The sequence below is a fragment of the Moschus berezovskii genome, chromosome 3, assembly GCF_049115385.1.
Source record: "Moschus berezovskii isolate FMDL1 chromosome 3, NW_MosBer_1.0, whole genome shotgun sequence".
In the NCBI taxonomy this organism is placed as follows: Eukaryota; Metazoa; Chordata; class Mammalia; order Artiodactyla; family Moschidae; genus Moschus; species Moschus berezovskii.
The window spans coordinates 82,804,275-82,823,999 of record NC_142462.1 but is presented as its reverse complement, the minus strand read 5'-3'; the positions used below and the strand labels follow the sequence as shown (position 1 = coordinate 82,823,999).

The window sequence follows — 19,725 nt, the reverse complement described above, 5'->3', positions numbered from 1 at the left end:
AATGAGTGATTCGAAGACTACATTAGTTGTTTCCTAATTGGCGTGCTGTGATTCATGGGGTCGCGGAGAGTCGGACACGACTGAGCGACTGAACTGAACTGAACTGAACTGAATGAACTATTTCTATAACAAATTATCTTTAGTTTGTCAAAGTCTTGGAAATATGTAACTAATCTTTTTGCCCAGAAACTACGAATAACTAATAACAAAGGATGAGAGCCTATTAAAATACTTTCTTAAAGAATGAAACAGTCTCATGAAGAGGCTTCTCTGAAGATGTTATATGCTATACCCATGCCAAATAATTGAAATATGATGTCTTTGAACTATCTCTCTGATAAAATGGAAGTGAGGAAAATATTTAATTTATAAATTGTTTCCCCTAAGACTTTTTTAAGTAACATACCACTCTCATGAGTGAGGCAGGCTGTGAAGCACCTCTCATTTATTTATGGCTGAGCAAATTCACAAGTTCAGATAATTTTATCTCTATGATTCAAACCATTAAAAAATGCCATTTGGGAATTGATTCAGTTCTACTAGATGTAATAAGAGAACACAACCTCAAGGGTATGTAATATCCATTTTATATCAGAGTCAAATATTTCCATGGTGAACAGAAAATTATACAAATGGTGAACAAAGACAGTGAAAGCTTCACACATGAGGGAGGAGAAGACACTGAGTATATACGCATCACCATTTGCTTCTACATCTCTGTGCAATTAGTAATATCATCTTTTATTTTCAAGCAAAATCGGCTTTCCTACTCAAGGGAAATTCAGAAAATTAGTTAGTGGAGAGGATAGATGAACAAGACATGATCCTCACAGATTATCAATAAATGGTGACAAACTGACTAAGAAATGAGAGTTTCTATCATGACTCTTGTCAATAGTCAATGTATGTGTGTATGTGTGTGTGTGTGTGTTGTGTGAAATGTACTTCTTAATCCTTAGGAGATTTCTGAAAAAGCATCTAAGAGAAAGTAGGGTGAATTTTGGGGACACAGATGATTGGCAGTTGAAGAATCTCTTCATTGAAACCTTGGGTTTGACACCAGCTATGTGCTCTCAAAGCAGAGTTCTTTTCCATTAATACATAGGCAGCAACAGGGCATCCAATTAAAGTACAGAAGCAAGAAGTTTTTGGACATGGATATAGCTTGGTAGAGGGTAGGAGAAAGAGTAAAGATCAACGTGATTTAAGAACAAGAGAGCAACTAGTGTTCATTTCTAGGAACACCTAGTCTAAGTTTTTGCACAGAATAAATCATACTAAAATCTAGCAGATAAGGGCTCAGTATTATTGTCTCGGGAAAAGCAAAGGCAAAGAAAATAAAGTGAGGAGTGACAGTTAAGTGAAATCTCCAGTCGTAATCCCACATCATTGGTCATCCTTTATTAAAGAGATTTCCTAGTGAGTTGAGTCCTTCTGAAGATAACAATTGATTGGGGCCATTAATTATTTTTCTGAGTTTACATTAAAATTATTGTAACAGGCAGAATGCCAGCTTGTCTATATTGTGTTATCAGCTAGAGAATATATTCCAGAGAGTGTTTATAAAGCTTCGTCAGACCATTAAAAACTATTAGATCACAGTTGTTTTTTTTTTTTTTTTTTTTTAAGTAAGACAGAAACAGGGCTTCACATAGTATATTAGGTTTCAACAAAGAATACATCTAGGTAACTTTTAAAGTCATATTTATTTTCAGCTTGAGGAAACAGCTTTATTTTTTAACACTAAAATTTTAAGAAATACTCTAAGAAATTTCACTCTTTAAATATATAAATATATACAATAATAAATAAAATGCATTTTAAATTCAGCAATGTAAAATACAGCATATTTCCGTATCATTTTGCTTCGGATTTTTGTTCTGTTATTTTGGTATGCTTTTTGTTAGAAATACACGACTAACACTCTTATACCATTATGCTTTTTATTGAAAAAAAATAGTATTGCATTGAACTACAGTCCAGGTAATTTACTGAATAACTAAAAAAGCTGCTTTGCATGTACAATAGTGCTATTTACTTCACCACAGTATAATAAAAAATGTTTTGTACAGAGGATACAAAATAAAATTATTGGATTGTGTATGATATTGCTGGATTATTGTCCAGTTTAGTTACAAAGTAAATACTTTAAATAGAATTAAAGTGAGGATTTGTTTTAAAAAGCTACATAACCAGTTTACATTATTAGCTATTTTATAATTTCTCACAAATAGAAGGTACTGACAATTTCGGTTGGCAGAAAATAAATATTTCTAGAAGTTGGTTGTTTTAAGATGTGGATGTGTTTTGAAAAACATGATTATGAACAAAGTTCAAGATCTTTAACTAAAGAGTATATTTTTAAGAACACACACTCACATGTACACCCGGGGTGGATTCATGTCAATGTATGGCAAAACCAATACAATATTGTAAAGTAATTAGCCTCCAATTAAAATAAATAAATTAAAAAAAAAAAGAACACACACTCATATGCTCACTCATATGTACACACACACACACACACACACATTTTACAGATTCCAATTTGCCTGATTTATCCTTCTTTCTTATTCTCGCTATTTAAGAAAGGGGGTGGGGTGCAAAAGGAGGCATTGACTTTGGGAAAGGATTTAAGAAAAGGATTGGGAAGTCTACCTCTGATTCAAGACTGCATAAAATGAAAAAAGACCCTTTGGCTTATCTTTCTAATATTGGCTCATTCTAAACCTAACTGATTCAGGCACTGTTTCCATTTTAATACAGCTAAATCCAAAACAACAGAGCAATCACCTTCAAATGTCTACCTAATAGAAGAAGTGGATAATGTTTTCACTGGAATGAAATGATAACCTTTGAAAATCCTCTAGACCCAGGAAAACATACTTTAGGAGGAAATTTAGTTTCATTCTGAGACACAGGGCAGTCAACAGTTTTCCTAACTACTGTGTACATGTGGTCACTTACTTGCTTTTTAATACTTTAGTTTCCAATGAGAGGACGTTTCTTTTCAGGCATTCGTTCATTTAGGGGATCAAAATTAAAATTCTTCCTGACACCTGCTGGGCCAGAGATAAGCACTAGGTCACTTTTGCTCCTAAGTACATTAGCTACATACACTGATGTGTGAGTTTATATTCTTTCGATCTGATACTCACATATATTTCTTCAGAATGTTTCAGAAAACCATCTTTCTGAAAACTCATGGAAAAGTTTTTATGGAAGATAGAAAAATATGCTACTGATTTGAAATGTTTGGCAATGTCATTTCACTATTAAAATAGCAGTGAATTCTCCATACAGCCTGGGGAGGGCACTAGACATTTCATTTATAGATGTCTAGAACACAGGGAGTGGTACTCCATGAGGGAGAGACATCTTCACTATCTCCAGTTATTGATCCAAATGCTTGAAATACAAGTTTTCAGATCAGCTTGAAAGTACTAAGGTAAAATTCAGAAGCTGTGTTGCTGCCATTATCAGGAACTTTATAAGTCACCAAAAATTTAATGCACGAGGGAGATAGCCAGAGCTGGAAATATGATTCTGAGTAATTTTGCTTATTAAATATTCTGTTTAATGGGAAGGCTGTATAGGAATAATTTCTTTGAATATATTTTTATTCAGAAATAACAGGGAGATTCCATTAAGTCCTGGCAGAAACTGAAGGAAAGGAGTCACTGTCAAAATCCATTTTCTATAAGTGAAATAGAAATTTCAGGGGATCATTCTATGAAATGTCTGCCTGAGTGAAAAATTCCTGGGAGCTGGGAACTTTCCAAAATACTCCCTATGTTCTAATTATTTATTTTATAACATACACAAAAGTGAACTCAAAGGAAATATTGAAATATAGCTTTTTATAACCCACTCTAATTTTTACTGTTGAATATGACAGGGAATGAAAATGTAGATGAAGTTTTCCAAATTTACAGTTCTTTATACAAAGCACTTATTTTATTTAATGATACCTTGAATCCAGTGAGGTTGGATTCCTTCTCAATCTCTAAGAAAAATATATGGATAGGTATCTGCATATATTTGTGTGTGTAAAGATTTTATAGTCTTTCTTAAAACATTTGCATTTTTAATTAAGCATTTATAGCTTAAGACAGACAAAAATTTGTCTCTATGATCCAAGTGTGAAAGAGTAATCCCATAAAGAGAATAATTCCATAAAAACCAAGTAATAAGCATAAAAGGAAAGTCAACTGTTAAATAACTGTGTAAGTGAAAGAAACAAAGTTGAAAATAAAATCTGTCAGTGGAAATCATTTAAAAATAATCTATTTTATAATTCAATATATAATTAGAGTTTTTATTTCATTTTCTTCCAAAGTATGCTTCAAGTGAAATAAAAAAAAAAAAATTGAGCCCATATGACTAATTTGGGGGAAGTAAGAGAATGGCTCAGAATGTTCTCTGTAGCAGGAATATTTTGAGTATAATCAGATGAAAAAAATGTTAATTTAAAAATAAACCCTATGAATCAGCAACTTAGAAATTATACTAGAGAATAACTGGATATGTCATTGATCACAAGTAAAATTCTAGGAAAAGTATTCTGAAAAGCTCTAATTTTTTTGCTCATCCAAATATGCAAAAGTTCTTGAATATTTCAGGATGTAGATTTTACAACTTTACACAAATAACTTAAATTGTTGAGTTATTCTTCATGTTGAGTCAACATCTACATTTTTGTAGGATTTACCCTTTCTGCCTTAAAGAGAATAAATATGATCTTCCACTGTATACATTTCTGTGCTACCTTTTAGATATTTAAAGTTAGAAAGTTATTCTTATATATTTCTGGTCACAGCAAGTGTTCTTTTCTTTGCAGTGCACATATATATTTCTTTATTTTTCATATGGCAATTGGAAATGTCTAGTGCATGCTGCTTGTCAAACATTCTGAGATACACCAAAGTAAAGAAGTAAAACTACTTAACCCAATATTTCTCTAGAATATTTAAAAATTTGCTTGCTGCTCGTAAAACCAAAGTTACTCCATTTTAAGATAAGGTTGTTTTTAAGTAAAGATTCCTAAAATTGTTTTTGAAAAAATAAAAAAATAAAAAAAATAAAAATAAAAAATAAAAATAAAAATAAATAAAAATTTAACTTGTATTTAGTTAATAGTTTTTGTTAATTCACAGAACTGATGTTATTCATCAGTGTAAAAGCATAAATTAATCTGATCTCTTAACTGGTCACATCTGCCACTTATGAATCCATTTCGGTTTGCCAACAACTCTCTTAAATTGTGTCCTGGAACAGCACTGAGTTTTCCACAAATGGTCTATTCTATCCAAGTTCCAAAAAAATAAAAAATCCTTAAAGAATAAAAAATGCTATCTTTTACACAAAGATATTAATTCAAAAATGATTAGAGACCTGAACATAAGGTTGGAAAACATGCAACACCTTGAAGAAAACATAGGATGTAAATTTCCTGACATGGGTCTTAAAAATGATTTTTTGAATATGACACCAAAACCTAAGGTAAATAAAAGGAAAAATAAACAAACAACAGTTCATCAAACTAAAAATTTTCTGCACAGTAAAGGAAACCATCGACAAAACGAAAAGTCTAACCTATTGAATTGGAGAAAATACTTGTAAGTCATATATCTAAAAAGGTGTTAACATTCAAAATATATAAAGAATTCATACAACTCAATAGCAAAATAAAATTACGATTAAAAAATGGGCAGAGGATCTGAACAATTTTCAGAAGGTATACAGATAGCCAACACGTGTATGGGAAGACTTGCAACATCACTAATCATCAGAAATAAAAACAAAAACCACAATGAGATATCACCTCACATTTGTTAGAATGGCTGCTATTTAAAAAGACAAGAGATCGAAGAGATGTAGAAAAGGGAACCCTCATACACTGATAATGGGAATATAAATTGGTGTAGCCATTATGGAAAAGAGTATGGAAGCTCTTCAAAAGATTAAAAATAGAACTACCATATGATCTAGTTATTCTCCCTCTAGGTATTTAAAAAAGCAACATCAAAAACACTAACTTACATGCACTTCCATGTTCATAGCAGTATTATTTACAATAGCAAAGACATGGAAACACCCTAAATGTCCATTGACGGATGAATGGATAAGGAAATGTGATATATATATATATATGTGTGTGTGTGTATATATATATATATATATATGTTTACAATGGAATATTATTTATCAATAAAAAAGAATGAAATCTTGACATCTGCAACAACAGGGGTGAAACTAGAGAGCATTATACTAAGCAAAATAATTCAGAGAAAGTAAATACCATCTGATCGCACTTACAAGTGAAATCTAAAAATCAAAACAAAGCAACCATCAACACACAGAAACCTTAAACTCATGGATATAGAGAACAGATTGAGGTTGCCTGAGGCAGGGAGGTAGGGCTCAGAGGTTGTCAAAACGAAAGGGGTTTAAAAGTACAAATTTTCAGTTATAAAATGAATAAACCAAGGGTGTATAATGTACAGAACGGTGACTATAGTTAATAATACTGCATTGCATATGTGAAAGTAGCTAGGAGAGTGGATCTTGAAAGTACTCATGGGAAAAAATTTGTAATGATGTATGGTGATGAATGGTAACTGGACTTATTATGATGACCACTTTGTAATATAGCAAATAGCAAATGATTATGGTTTATACCTTAAGTTAATGTTATATAAGTTATATATTAATAAAAATAATCTTAAAAATATGAACCCCTTTTTACTAATTTTGTATAATTCCTATGATATAACCTAATATTTCATAACTTTTTGCAACTTCTTAAACATCATTGAATCATATGCAGCTTGAATCTCCTAAACCCTTCATTTTATTGATGAACTAGAATTAGGGTCTGTCTCCCCAATAATCTACATGTACAAAGCTCTGTTAATTGAAGATAAAAGTAGAATTTGACATTTATTCATGCTAAATTTCTCCTTTCAAATGTCCCATTTTTATCCTTTTGAATTTATTTCACATTGCATTGTGCCATTCACTACATTCCTAGTCTTGGCTTTGTGTTTTCCTATTTGGTAGACATGTCTTCCATGATTTTGTCCCTGTTTATAAAAGGTTGACTGTAACAGAGTCCTACACAAGGACTTAAAAGCAGTCTCTAATAACCCTCTCTCAAATTTGGAATTAGTCCAGGTCTCAATATACCTTGTTTAACTAGCACATTTGTCATACAGTGCTGACTATAGTTCATAAGAATATTTATAAATGTCTCTCTATAAAATACCCATACATTTTACTGTTTGCTCCCAGTCACTTCACCACATCTCTGGTGAAGGTAACAAAGAAACACTACGTGACTAACGAGATACTTAATTTTCTGTCTTCTTACCTGACTCAGCAACATGTGACAGAGTTGATCACTCTCACTTCTTTGAGTCACTTTCTTTACTTGCCTGATAGGCACACACATTTTTCTGATTTTTTCCTATGAAACCTGGAAGTTCATCATGGTCTTGTTTTTATGGAAAAAAACAAATTCTGAAAAAGAATGGATATATAGTTCCTTCTACTTCCACTCTTAAAGTCAGAGTGACCTAGGGTTCAGTCTCTGAACCTCTTATCCATCTTACCTATCCCTGTTGTTATTATTCAGGGTAATGGCTTCAGACTCTTTCTATAAATTAATAATTTCTGAAATTATTTGTCCTTTTCACACCTCTACTCAAACTTTAGATTCTTATTACCAACTACCAATGCAATGCTTCTACTTCAATATTTAAAAGGGATCTCAGAATAGTTAAACTAATTATCCTCCTGCAGTGTTCTGCATTTCAATTAACAAAAAGTATGATGTTACCTCTGATTTCTTTCTTTGTCTTATATTTTACACCCAATAGGAAGCACATTTTCTCAGCCCTACATTCAAAATGTCCAGAATCTATCTCTTCTCAATATTCCCACTAGACTAACACTGAGCAAGTCATTGCATACTCTTGCCAGAAACACTCAAAAATTGAAAGTATTAGGCACTCAGTCATGTTCAACTCTTTGTGACCCCATGGACTGTAGACCTCCAGGCTCCTCTATCTATGAAATTTTCCAGGCAAGAATACTGGAGTGGGTTGCCATTTCTTTTCCAGGGGATCTTCCTGACCTGCAATCTATTTATTGGTCTCTGTTCTCCAAATTCACTTCCCCAGCAACTATTCACAATGCAATAGCTGAATGAGCCTGGTTAAATCTAGTAAGAATCATGTTGCTCATCAAATGAAATTATCCAATAGCTTCTCATCTCACAGTAAAAGCCAGTCATTATAATGGTTGGTGTGATTCCCACATGATTTTGCTCCAAAATTACTTCTCTAAACTTATCTCCCATAATTCTCTGAAACACTCTTTTATAGTCACAGTGTTCTCATAGTTTAAGTTTGATGAGCACATGCAAAGAGTTGTTGAAACCTGATCTTCGCCTAGAATGCTCACTTCCTTCACGTTATCGGTGAAATATCACTGTCACAGTACAGCTTCCTCTAACTAACCTACCTAAAATTGTATTTTAGCTACTACTCCTGACCAAGCATCTTTATCTACTTTCCTTATTTATTTTCCTCAGTAGTATTTATCATTATCTAGCATGCTGCTGCTGCTAAGTCGCATCAGTCATGTCCTACTCTGTGTGACCCCATAGATGGCAGCCCATCAGGCTCCCCCGTCCCTGGGATTCTCCAGGCAAGAACACTGGAGTGGGATGCCATTTCCTTCTCCAATGCATGAACGTGAAAAGTGAAAGTGAAGTCGCTCAATTGTGTTTGACTTTTAGTGACCCCATGGACTGCAGCCTACCAGGCTCCCCGGTCCATGGTATTCCCCAGACAAGAGTAGTGGAGTGGGGTGCCATTGCCATCTCCATCATCTAGCATAGTATTATATTATTTTAGTTGTCTATTCTGGTTTGTATTTCTATAACTCAATTAGAATTAAATTACATTATGGCATTATTTTTAGTTTTGATTATTATTATATCCACAACAGTCAGATTAATGCCTAGCACATGGTCCTTAGTACATATTTGTTAAATAAGAAATAAAGTGAATACATGAAAAAAATTCTTTTGCTTTCATATTATTTGGTTTTAGTGTACCTGTTAGAGTTACTAGTGACTGTCTTTTAATTAAAGACCATCATTAAATATTCTGCTTAAAATTTTATCTATAAATATGCTAACTTTAAATGCCTGGAATAACAGGCAAATTACAGAATGAAGCAGAGTATAGGCTAACAGTTTTGCCAAGAGAACCCACTGGTCATAGCAAACACCCTCTTCCAACAACACAAGAGAAGACTCTACACATGGACATCACCAGATGGTCAATACCTAAATCAGACTGATTATATTCTTTGTACACAAAGATGGAGAAGCTTTACACAGTCAGCAAAAACAAGACTGGAAGCTGACTTTGGCTAGGATCATGAACTCCTTATTGCCAAATTCAGATTTAAATTGAAGAAAGTAGGGAAAACCACTAGAAAATTCAGGTATGACCAAAATAAAATCCCTTATGATTATACAGTGGAAGTGACAAATAGATTCACGGGATTAGATTTGGTAGATGTAGTGCCTGGAGAAATATGGACAGAGGTTCATAACATTGTACAGGAGATAGGGATCAAGACAATCCCCAAGAAAAAGAAATGCAAAAAGAAAAATGGTTGTCTGAGAAGGCCTTACAAATAGCTGAGAAAAGAAGAGAAGTGAAAAGAAAAAGAGAAAAGGAAATACATACCCATTTGAATGTAGCGTTCCAAAGAATACCAAGGAGAAATAAGAAAGCCATCCCCAGTGATCAATGCAAAGAAATAGAGGAAAACAGTAGAATGGGAAAGAGGTCTGCTAAAATTAGAGATACCAAGGGAACATTTCAAGCAAAGACAGGAACAATAAAGACAGAAATTGTATGGACCTAACAGAAGCAGAAGATATTAAGAAGAGGTGGCAAGAATACACAGAAGAACTACACAAAAAAGATCTTCACGACCCAGATAATCGTGATGGTGTGATTGCTCACTTAGAGCCAGACATCCTGCAATGAGAAGTCAAGTGGGCCTTAGGAAGCATCACTACGAACAAAACTAGTGGAGGTGATGGAATCCCAGTTGAGCTATTTCAAATCCTAAAAAATGATACTGTGAAAGTGCTGCACTCAATATGCCAGCAAATTTGGAAAACTCAGCATTGGCCACAGGACTGGAAAAGGTCAGTCTTCATTCCAATCCCTAAGAAAGGCAACGCCAAAGAATGCTCAAACCACCACACAATTGCACTCATCTCACATTCTAGAAAAGTAATTCTAAAAATTCTCCAAGCCAGGCTTCAACAGTACATGAACCATGAAATTCCAGAGATTCAAATTGGATTTAGAAAAGGCTGAGGAACCAGAGATCAAATTCCCAACATCTGTTGGATCATTGAAAAAGCAAGAGAGTTCCAGAAGAACATCTATTTCTGCTTTATTGACTACGCCAAAGCCTTTGACTGTGTGGATCGCAGCAAACTGTGGAAAATTCTGAAGGAGATGGGAATACCAGGTCACCTGACCTACCTATTGAGAGATCTGTGTTCAGTTCAGGAAGCAACAGTTAGAAATAGACATGGAACAAGAGATTGGTTCCAATTAGGGAAAGGAGTATATCAAGGCTATACATTGTCACCTTGCTTATTTATCTTTTATGCAGAGTACATCACGAAAAATGCTGGGCTGGATGAAGAATAAACTGGAATCAAGATTTCCAGAAGAAATATCAATAACCTCACATATTCAATGACACCACCCTTATGACAGAAAGCGAAGAACTAAAAATCCTCTTGATGAAAGTGAAAGAGGAGAGCAAAAAAGTTGGCTTAAAACTCAACATGCAGAAAATTAAGATCATGGCATCTGGTCCCATCATTTCATGGCAAACAGATGGGGAAACAGTGGAAACAGTGTCAGACTTTATTTTGGGGGGCTCCAAAATCACTGTGGATGCTGATTGCAGCCATGAAATTAAAAGACACTTACTCCTTGGAAGGAAAGTTATGACCAGCCTAGATAGCATATTAAAAAGCAGAGACATTACTTTGCCAACAAAGGTCTGTTGAGTCAAACCTATGGCTTTTCCAGTAGGTATGTATGGATGTGAGATTTGGACTATAAAGAAAGCTGAGCACTGAAGAATTGATGCTTTTGAACTGTGGTGTTGGAGAAGACTCTTGAGAGTCCCTTGGACTGCAAGGAGATCAAACCAGTCCATCTTAAAGGAAATCAGTCCTGAATATTATTGGAAGGACTGATGCTAAAGTTGAATCTTCAACACTTTGGGTACCTGATGTGAAGAATTGACTCATTTTAAAAGATCCTGATTCTGGGAAAGATTGAAGGCGGGAGGAGAAGGGAATGACAGAAGATGAGATAGTTGGATGACATCACCGATTCAATGGACATGAGGTTAACTTTGAGAGTTGGTGATGGATAGGGTAGCCTGGCATGCTGCAGTCCATGGGGTTGCAAAGAGTCAGACAAGACTGAGCGACTAAACTAAATCACTAATATCTACATTAAATATTCTTTCTTTTATTAAAGTAGAGAGGCTTGTTCTAATTTCTCTTCTAGTCTGCCTATTTCCTCAAGGACAATTGATATTAAGAGACTTTCTTTAGGTAATTTTAATATTTTCTGTAATATTCTCCTAAATGTGAAGATTCAAACTCATTTGAAGTGGCCAGGAAATAATTTTCTCTGTATGTCCCAAATTTCCTCTCCATGTTGGTTCTACAATTTCCACCTTAAAGAATATTTCTCATTAATAAGGAAAGCAAGACAAAATCAGATTGAAGTAACATTATTATTATTATGTCTTCTCTTCATTCATCAAAATTAAGAAAGCAATTTGTTTTGATTTTCCCAATATTTGGGTTACCTAAAAGGTTTTAACTTGGTCTCTGTTCATTTTTGATTTGTGGCTATTGTCTTACTGTTTACGAATGTACAAGAATTTTTCAGTTACTCTGAATGTTTTACTTATTCTGTTTATATTGGGATGTCTAATGGGCTACATTTTTCTTCTCATTGAAATCTTTTGTAATGGTAGGTTTGCTCATGTGATGCTACAGCTTTTTAAATTTTCTACTTGGAGTACAAGTTTTCTTTTATTTAGATTGCAAAGTCTGTCTTCCCACAGTCCAAAGTGTCAGTATATCCAATGAACATTTTCATCATTGATAATATAAGATAGTCATTTCCATGCCATCAATTCTTATCAGTCTACCCTTGTTAGTCAAGATTAAGTGCCCAAGTAGAGGTTCTCTGTTCTAACCTTCTGAGATATTAAATTGTCACCAAGATAATTATAAATATTAATCAGGTGCTATCTTTTTCATGATAAGACTCCGGGTGAGTTCCTGTAATTAGTCTGTCTTGGCTCTATGTCAACTTCATAATCTGTTTTAGGAAACAGTCATTCACTTTACTTTTCTTTTTATGTGCTGGGTAATTTGTCATCTATTTTTTTTTTTGAAATATTTCATGTTTATCAATGGTCTTTCACAATAACTTTTATGGAGTTTCACACAAGTATAGAATTTTTTTCTATTTGATTATTTTTTTCCTATTTCTTTTAGACAAAATAGGATTTTTCACTGCCATACTCCAGTCAAAACTTCCATCCCACAAGTTTCTGGTGGTATCTAGGATACTACATCACTTCTTTATGCTAAAATTTTTTATTCAATTTAGTCTCTATCTCTCCCTTACCAGCATCAATTATTGTTTGCAAGTTTTAAGGACTTAACCCTTCAACTTCATTTTTCCTCATCTGTACAGAGGAATGATAATATTGATCTCAAAATACATTTATGAAGATTAAATGAGATAATGAGGGTCTTGTGCTCAGCCTGACTCTCTTGATACACAGGAGAGCTTCTGTAAGGACAGCTCTCTTACCTGTGAAGCCAAGGCTGAATAAGCCATCATTCTTATGTTTTAGTGATAGAGGAGTTTGCATCATCATACACATATTAGTGATGGCCGATTATCTCTATTTTTGTTTAATTTGAATTTCTCTGAAACCTGTGCTTATGGGGGATATGTAGTCACACAAGTTTTCTATGCTTTTAAGAATATAAAATAATAAACTGAACTGAAGGGCCAGTCAGAAATATAGATGTAAGAAATGCAAATTCTGTGGGTCAGAAAGTATTTTGAATGAATATTTAAAATTGTTTGCAAAATTACAGGAATGGTGATTTTATTAATCATAATTCACTATATTTTATTAGTTTCTAATAAAATTGAACAAAACACACCAAATACTTTAAAGTTTTCTCAATAAGTATCAGGTAAGACTTTGGACATTTTCAAACCTTTACCTCTGTATATAATTGATATACATGTGTTGGCTGAACACAGATTTCTGAGAATAAAGAAAACTTAATATTTTAATCCCAATAATATTTGCAAGTTTGACCAATGTATTAAAATATTATTCATAGGATATTTTAGTTTTATTTTGCATGATCAAATACTAAAGATTGCAAATATGTGTTTTCTTATATCAAAATTAATTATTTTTAATTTTAGATATTGGTGATTCTTACAATTACAAAATTCTCTTGACATAGAAGTGTATGAAATGAAGATAGCTCAATTTTCCACACAAACTCAGCCATACAATGTGGATAAAATTACTTTGCATTGAAGAGTAATTTTTAATCTGAATTAGTTAGAAAATTTCTTGCCAGCTCTCATTTCCTATGAAAACATAGTTATATTGGTTGAAACAGATTACATTGATTTGAAGCTTAGTAAATAGTGAACCATAGGAACTATTTTTACCGCATAATTAGTTTGTTTCACTGACCTGATGAATAAAACCAAATGTATATTCATTTATTCACTCACTCACTAGTTCAATGAACACCTAGAAGATAGAGTATTATGTTCCATTTAATTTTTTTAATATTAATATGCCTAAATTTTTTTTACATTACATGAGAACTCATCCAAAAATACCCCTCTGCCTTTCTATCAAATTACTTTAAATTTGTCTAATTATTTTTAGCAAATTAAGGAGCATTCTTAAAATTCTTCTATTACAATATTGGCAATTCAGTTTACATTTCTATATTGGTCACATTTTGCATTGACACCACTCTTTTAAATATAATAATAATCAGACCACTTTAAATGCATCATTCTGCAGGTACTGACAATTTGTTTTATTTATCCAGAAGAAAGGCTTTTAGTTCAAGCGAGCTGACACATTTAAGGCCTCTTTCACTCCATTTAATGGTTGCATCTGACTGGAGCAAGAATGATGGCAAAGATCTTGACCTTGAAACACTGGTTGAATTAGAGGATTCAAGTGGATGATAGAAGTTGTGGCTGGGTTGAAATGAGGGCCAAACAAGGTGGGGATAAACGCTGCAGGGGGCAAGGGCTGAAATGTTATGTGAGATGGGTGGAAGGGAGCAGTGGTGACTAAATGCAGGGGATGACCTGCTAAGAAAGTGGGGTGTGCAGGGATGATGGTTGGGGTCAAAGGTGAAAATGTGAATGGATTAAAACGCGGCTGGGAAAGAGGATGTAGATGAGCTATAGGGAGATGACTGCTATGGGCATTTATGGAAGCAGAAACAATATGCTGCAGGAATGTGTGGTGGATGGTGGTGATAGAAGCCTGCTGGTGACCTGGGACTGTCTGTACAGCGGAGGCCGAAGAAAAAGCGGTGGGCCCTGCTGCAGGCAAAACTCGAAGATGCTTTGACAGGAGCTGTTTCTGCATATGCTGCTGGGCTTGTAGCTGTAGGAGCTTATATTTATCTATTTCATCAGGAGAAAATGTTATGGGCTGTTGAATTAACGGAGGAGAGAGAGATTTATGACACATTTCTAAGTCATCTGCTACTTTGTCATGCTTATGCATAGTTCTGTCATAGGAAGAGTTTATATTCCCCTCTATCTGATTCATTTGCATGCTTCCATCCTGTAAGTCTAGATTCATATCGTTCTCTTTGGTCTCCATTGAATCAGTAATACCACTATATGTATTAGATGGAAAAGCACCAGAGAAACCACTTGGTACTGGGTCACAGCTTTGAACAGAAGGTTGGACTTCACTAATTAATGATTTTGGTTGTTCTTTTGTTGTTGGGTTCTTTTTCATGTTTGGTGAGTGAGATTCTGCTACTACATGAATTATACCTTTAGAAATATGATTATCACAATCAGTGCCCACTAAAACAGTAAAATCACTTGTTGGAGAAATTTTGACTTTGTTTTTGTCAATAGTTCTTTGCATTGCACTGCCTTTATCCTTTCTTCTTCGGCTTTTGTTTGGTATTTCTTCAGACAAAGGCAATGAAGGTCTGTTACAGCCTGGTGGTGTAAATGGAATTACACATTGGATTTGTGAAAGAGTCTCTGATTCATTTTTACAACTATTTGATGAGATCTCAAAATGAATTGATTGCTCCTGACATTTCTTGGCTTGTACTCTTTCTAAAAGGCTTTTGGCCATCAGGGAGGTCCTCTCTCCTTCTATAGGGTTCAACTCTGTGGTATCTGAAGGGCTTCTTGAACAGTTCCTTAGAAGGTACCTGATATTCCCAGAGTTACATTGCATGGGTTTTACTTTTCCCAGATCACAAATATGAGGGCTGTCCAAAGACTGTTGATTTCTTTTACTTTTATTTAAGTAATACATTTTCTCTCTTGAGTGAGAGCCCACTCTGCTGTGCTGAGGTCCCTGGCAATTAGGTGGATTTTCACTGTTTCCAGCACAAGAAACCTGTGAGCTAGAATTACACTGGGTGATTCTTTTGGATTTTTGCCCTGAAAATTGTTGATTTTTGCCCAGTTTATGTTTTTCTTTGCAATGACCATGAGCATGTTTTGAATATTTTTTGTTTTTAATTGATTCCCACAATTTGCAGCTCCTGCCTCTCTCTGTTTCAGACTGTGGGCAGTCACTCTTTGCTAGCTCATCAGACAAGCAGAGACAACTGTGCTTTCGGCGTTTCCGTTTGTGCCTTTCAACTGAGTTATGTTCTTGTTTGCAAAAGTAGAGCAAATTACCTCTACCATATCCACTGGACCCATGATTGGAATAAGAACTTCTCAAGCTGGATGTACTGACATGGGATGTGTCTGAAGGGCTAGAACATCTATTCAGAGACACCTTCGGAGAACTTATATTGTAACTTGCTCTTCCACATCCAGAAACCCCGCTGGTCATACTGATGTAGTTACTATTCAAAACTACACTGAAATCCTTCCCATGGTCACTGTGGTCCCTTACTGTGTAAGGACTAGACTTCCAGGTGAACTGATTCCTTTCTTCAACATCCAGATGCGGATCACAAGAAATCAGTTTATGCTTTTTTGTCCTAGAGATACAAGGAGAAAAAGATAGGCCCTCATTTGCATCATTTAGAATTACCCTTTGGCCTCTTTGCCAATGGGCCCTTGAAGGTTCTTGAAGTTCATTATCACCATTTTTATTGTTTCCTACACAGTTCTTTAGAGAGATATCAAGATAAGCAGGCACTTCAGGATTTTTCATTTCCAAATCGCTTGCACTAAAATTATGTTCACTCATACTGGGCTCAGAATTGTTGCAGCCCAAATTATATTTCCTCTGGAAATTTTCCCAATCTGGATTAGCTATCCTCATCTTTGGTTTCAGAGACCGATTATCTTCTTGGATCAGTTTTTGTTGGTCTCTAGTTGAACCTGAGACTTGGTTCTCCATTGTCATCTTCATTTCTGAGGGCTCTTTCTGCAATTCTGTTTTTAAATCCTCTGGATCACGGCCATCCTTTGTGTTTCGAGAAAGCTTAAAATCAAAATATAATGGGTTGCAGCCATAAGAGATACAGGGCTCTGTTTTTGTAAAGAGAAGAAGTTCTGTTGGCCATTGGAGAGTGGTATGGCCATCCTTGCTTTTTACGTGGAGAAAAGGCAATGCTTTGGACTTCACATCATGGGGATATGCTTCTCTTATAAAACTGTGCACATTTCTGCCAACTCTTTCTGTTTTATCTAATGATTTTTCTCTCTTCTCCTTTCTGGAGTTGGGATTCAGATGAACTGAACTGCTTTGTTCGCTTGGCTTTATTGATGGAAACTCATCCAGACGTTCAAATATCCTGGCATCACTATGCTTGTAAATGTTTGTTGGGCAAACATTGGCTTGGCATGAGTGATTAATGTGGTTATCTGAAGTGTTCTTCAATGTATTTCTAGTTTCTTTCGCGCTGCTGGAAGGAGTAAAATCCACATCTGAAAGATGAATATTGGAGTTACTGAATGAAGCATGAATGCCAATCGAATTTTCCAGCATTTCATCAACAAAGTCATTCTTGTCTTGCAAAATTTGAGATTTTATGGAGAGGGTATTGTGTAAAATACTTTCCAGATGGTTTGATGAGATGTTTATATCTTTTTCCTTAGTGAAATGAGTGTCTTCATTTGCAAACCTGCAGCACATGCATTTCTCTGCAGTTGATTTTGTTTTATAGATGGGTGACTTGCTACAATCGTGGGTTTCTTCTGTGTTCTCACTGAAAACTGATGCTGAAGATTCTAATTTTAGATGCACTTTTTTGGAAAAAGAAAATGACACTCCCGTCCTATGATTTGCATTGTTGAGATCTGAAGATGTTTGCGGTACCCTGTTTCCAAAAAAACGACATGGGTCTGTTTGCAACTGGTGTCGATTTGCTGTGGTGTACCGCTGCTTATCAGCAATGCTTCTGGAGAGGTTCTTTCCTTTAAGGAGAAGAGCATTCTTCATGCATGATACCTTTCTGCCATTTTTAACTGGGAAAATTCCTTGCTGAAGTTGTTTTTCTATAGCTACTTTAGGGGCTTTGTATGCTGGTCCATTTCCAGAAACACTGTAAATAAAACAAATATTTAAATGATTAAGATATCAGATTTGAAATCTTATCTATATATGAATATTTCATAGTGTATGATGATGGGTTCTGATACTATTTTTGAACAATGTCTATTGCAATATAACAATTTCACTGCATTCATGTAACTTAGTATCTCTATGTTTTATAGTAGCTATTTCTAAAATGCTTTGCTTAAGTCAGTTTTTTGAAATTAGCAAAAAGCAATTGCAAGTGAATATCTTATGCTAGTGCTGCTAAAGAAAATAAAGCATTGTATTTACATCACAATATGTCCCCCAGAGACTACTAATTCTTTGGAATATAGATTTAACCTTATTTTGCAGAGTTTTCCAATCAGTGCCTTCACCTAAATAGGAAAAAAAAAATGGAACTGAAAGTCACTTCCAAAGCATAAACATCTCTCTTTTATTCCCTTTTTTAATGTTCAGTATAGTTCAGTCGTGTCCGACTCTTTGTGACCCCATGGACTGCAGCAGGCCAGGCTTCCCTGTCCATCACCAACTCCTGGAGCTTCTCAAACTCATATTCATCGAGTTGGTGATGCCAAGTTCAAGCACTATATAATTTTTGTTTCCTCAGTTTTAAAATCCCTTCATGTTTGTTTTCTTATGAAATAGGGTGGTTAGTTCTGTCTTTATGACTTGTCACTAATTTGATCAATTCTAAGAAAGTAACACACATTTTTACATGCCACCTCAATGTCTTCAATTAGTCTGAAATCCTTTTTTTAGCTTCTTACTTGTCAAAATATTTTCCTTTTACTTTTTTGCATATATATGTTTTATCTTTTAACAGATTTTTAAAGATTATTCTTTTGAGGTTGACTAGCAATTCAATCAGAAACTGGAAAGGGTGATACATAAAATAGATGAAACTCTTTAGATTAAAATTTTCTCTAATGTTCTGTGAAACACACCACAAAACAAATCTTATTGCAGAGGGAAACAATACAAATTGCATCATTGTGAGCTGGCTTTGTTTTACTTGTTTTGAGCTGACTTGCTTTCAGCTGCTTTCTTGTTGGTTTTGAGCTGGTTTTCTTTTCCTTTTTTATTTTCCCTCCACTTTTTTGGACATGCTTTGTTGGCCTTTTCCTATTTTAGATTTTTACTTCATTTTTATGCAGTCATTTATTTCTTGAGCAAATAGTACTAAAATAACAGATATCTTTTTCACATGTAGCATAAATTCTAATGGCAAGGAGTCCTTTCCTAGCCTTTGTTCTGACAAATTCTTTGCTATTGCTTTTACATAACTATTTGATCAACTGCCATAGAACTATGGTGTCGTGACATTCCTTGTGTTCACCAAATTTCATTAGTTTCCTTCACTGTCTTTATATGTTTTAATATTACAGAGACATATTTAATTAGCCTACTTTTATTCATATTGAAACAAATCCACTTGTGTATTTGCATGATTTTATAAATTTTCCTTTTTATGTATACATATTTTGTTATATTTATTTCAAACAATGAACTATGTATATATACATAATTTACATGTATATAATTTATTATATATACATATACATATATGTGGGATTTCCCTGATAACTCAGTTGGTAAAGAATCCACCTGCAATGCAGGAGACCCCAGTTTGATTTCTAGATTGGGAAGATCCTCTGGAGAAGGGCTAGGCTACCCACTCCAGTATTCTTGGGTTTCCCTGGTGGCTCAGCTGGTAAAGAATCTGCCTGCAATGCAGGAGACTTGGGTTTGATCCCTGGATTGGGAAGATCCCTGAAGAAGGGAAAAGTTACACACTCCAGCATTCTGGTCTGG

At 34.5% G+C, this 19,725-nt stretch overlaps 1 protein-coding gene across 2 annotated transcripts in view; it reads right to left on the bottom strand.

Annotated features, from left to right (window-relative positions):
• Positions 1-14,259: 14,259 nt before the first annotated feature.
• Positions 14,260-19,725, bottom strand: part of ZNF804B (zinc finger protein 804B) — a 633,150-nt gene continuing 627,684 nt past the window's right edge. For both annotated transcript variants that reach the window (XM_055421036.2, XM_088832382.1), the window contains one exon: positions 14,260-17,917. In XM_055421036.2, the coding sequence (XP_055277011.2) occupies positions 14,260-17,917 (3,658 nt within the window). The remainder of the gene's footprint in view (positions 17,918-19,725) is intronic.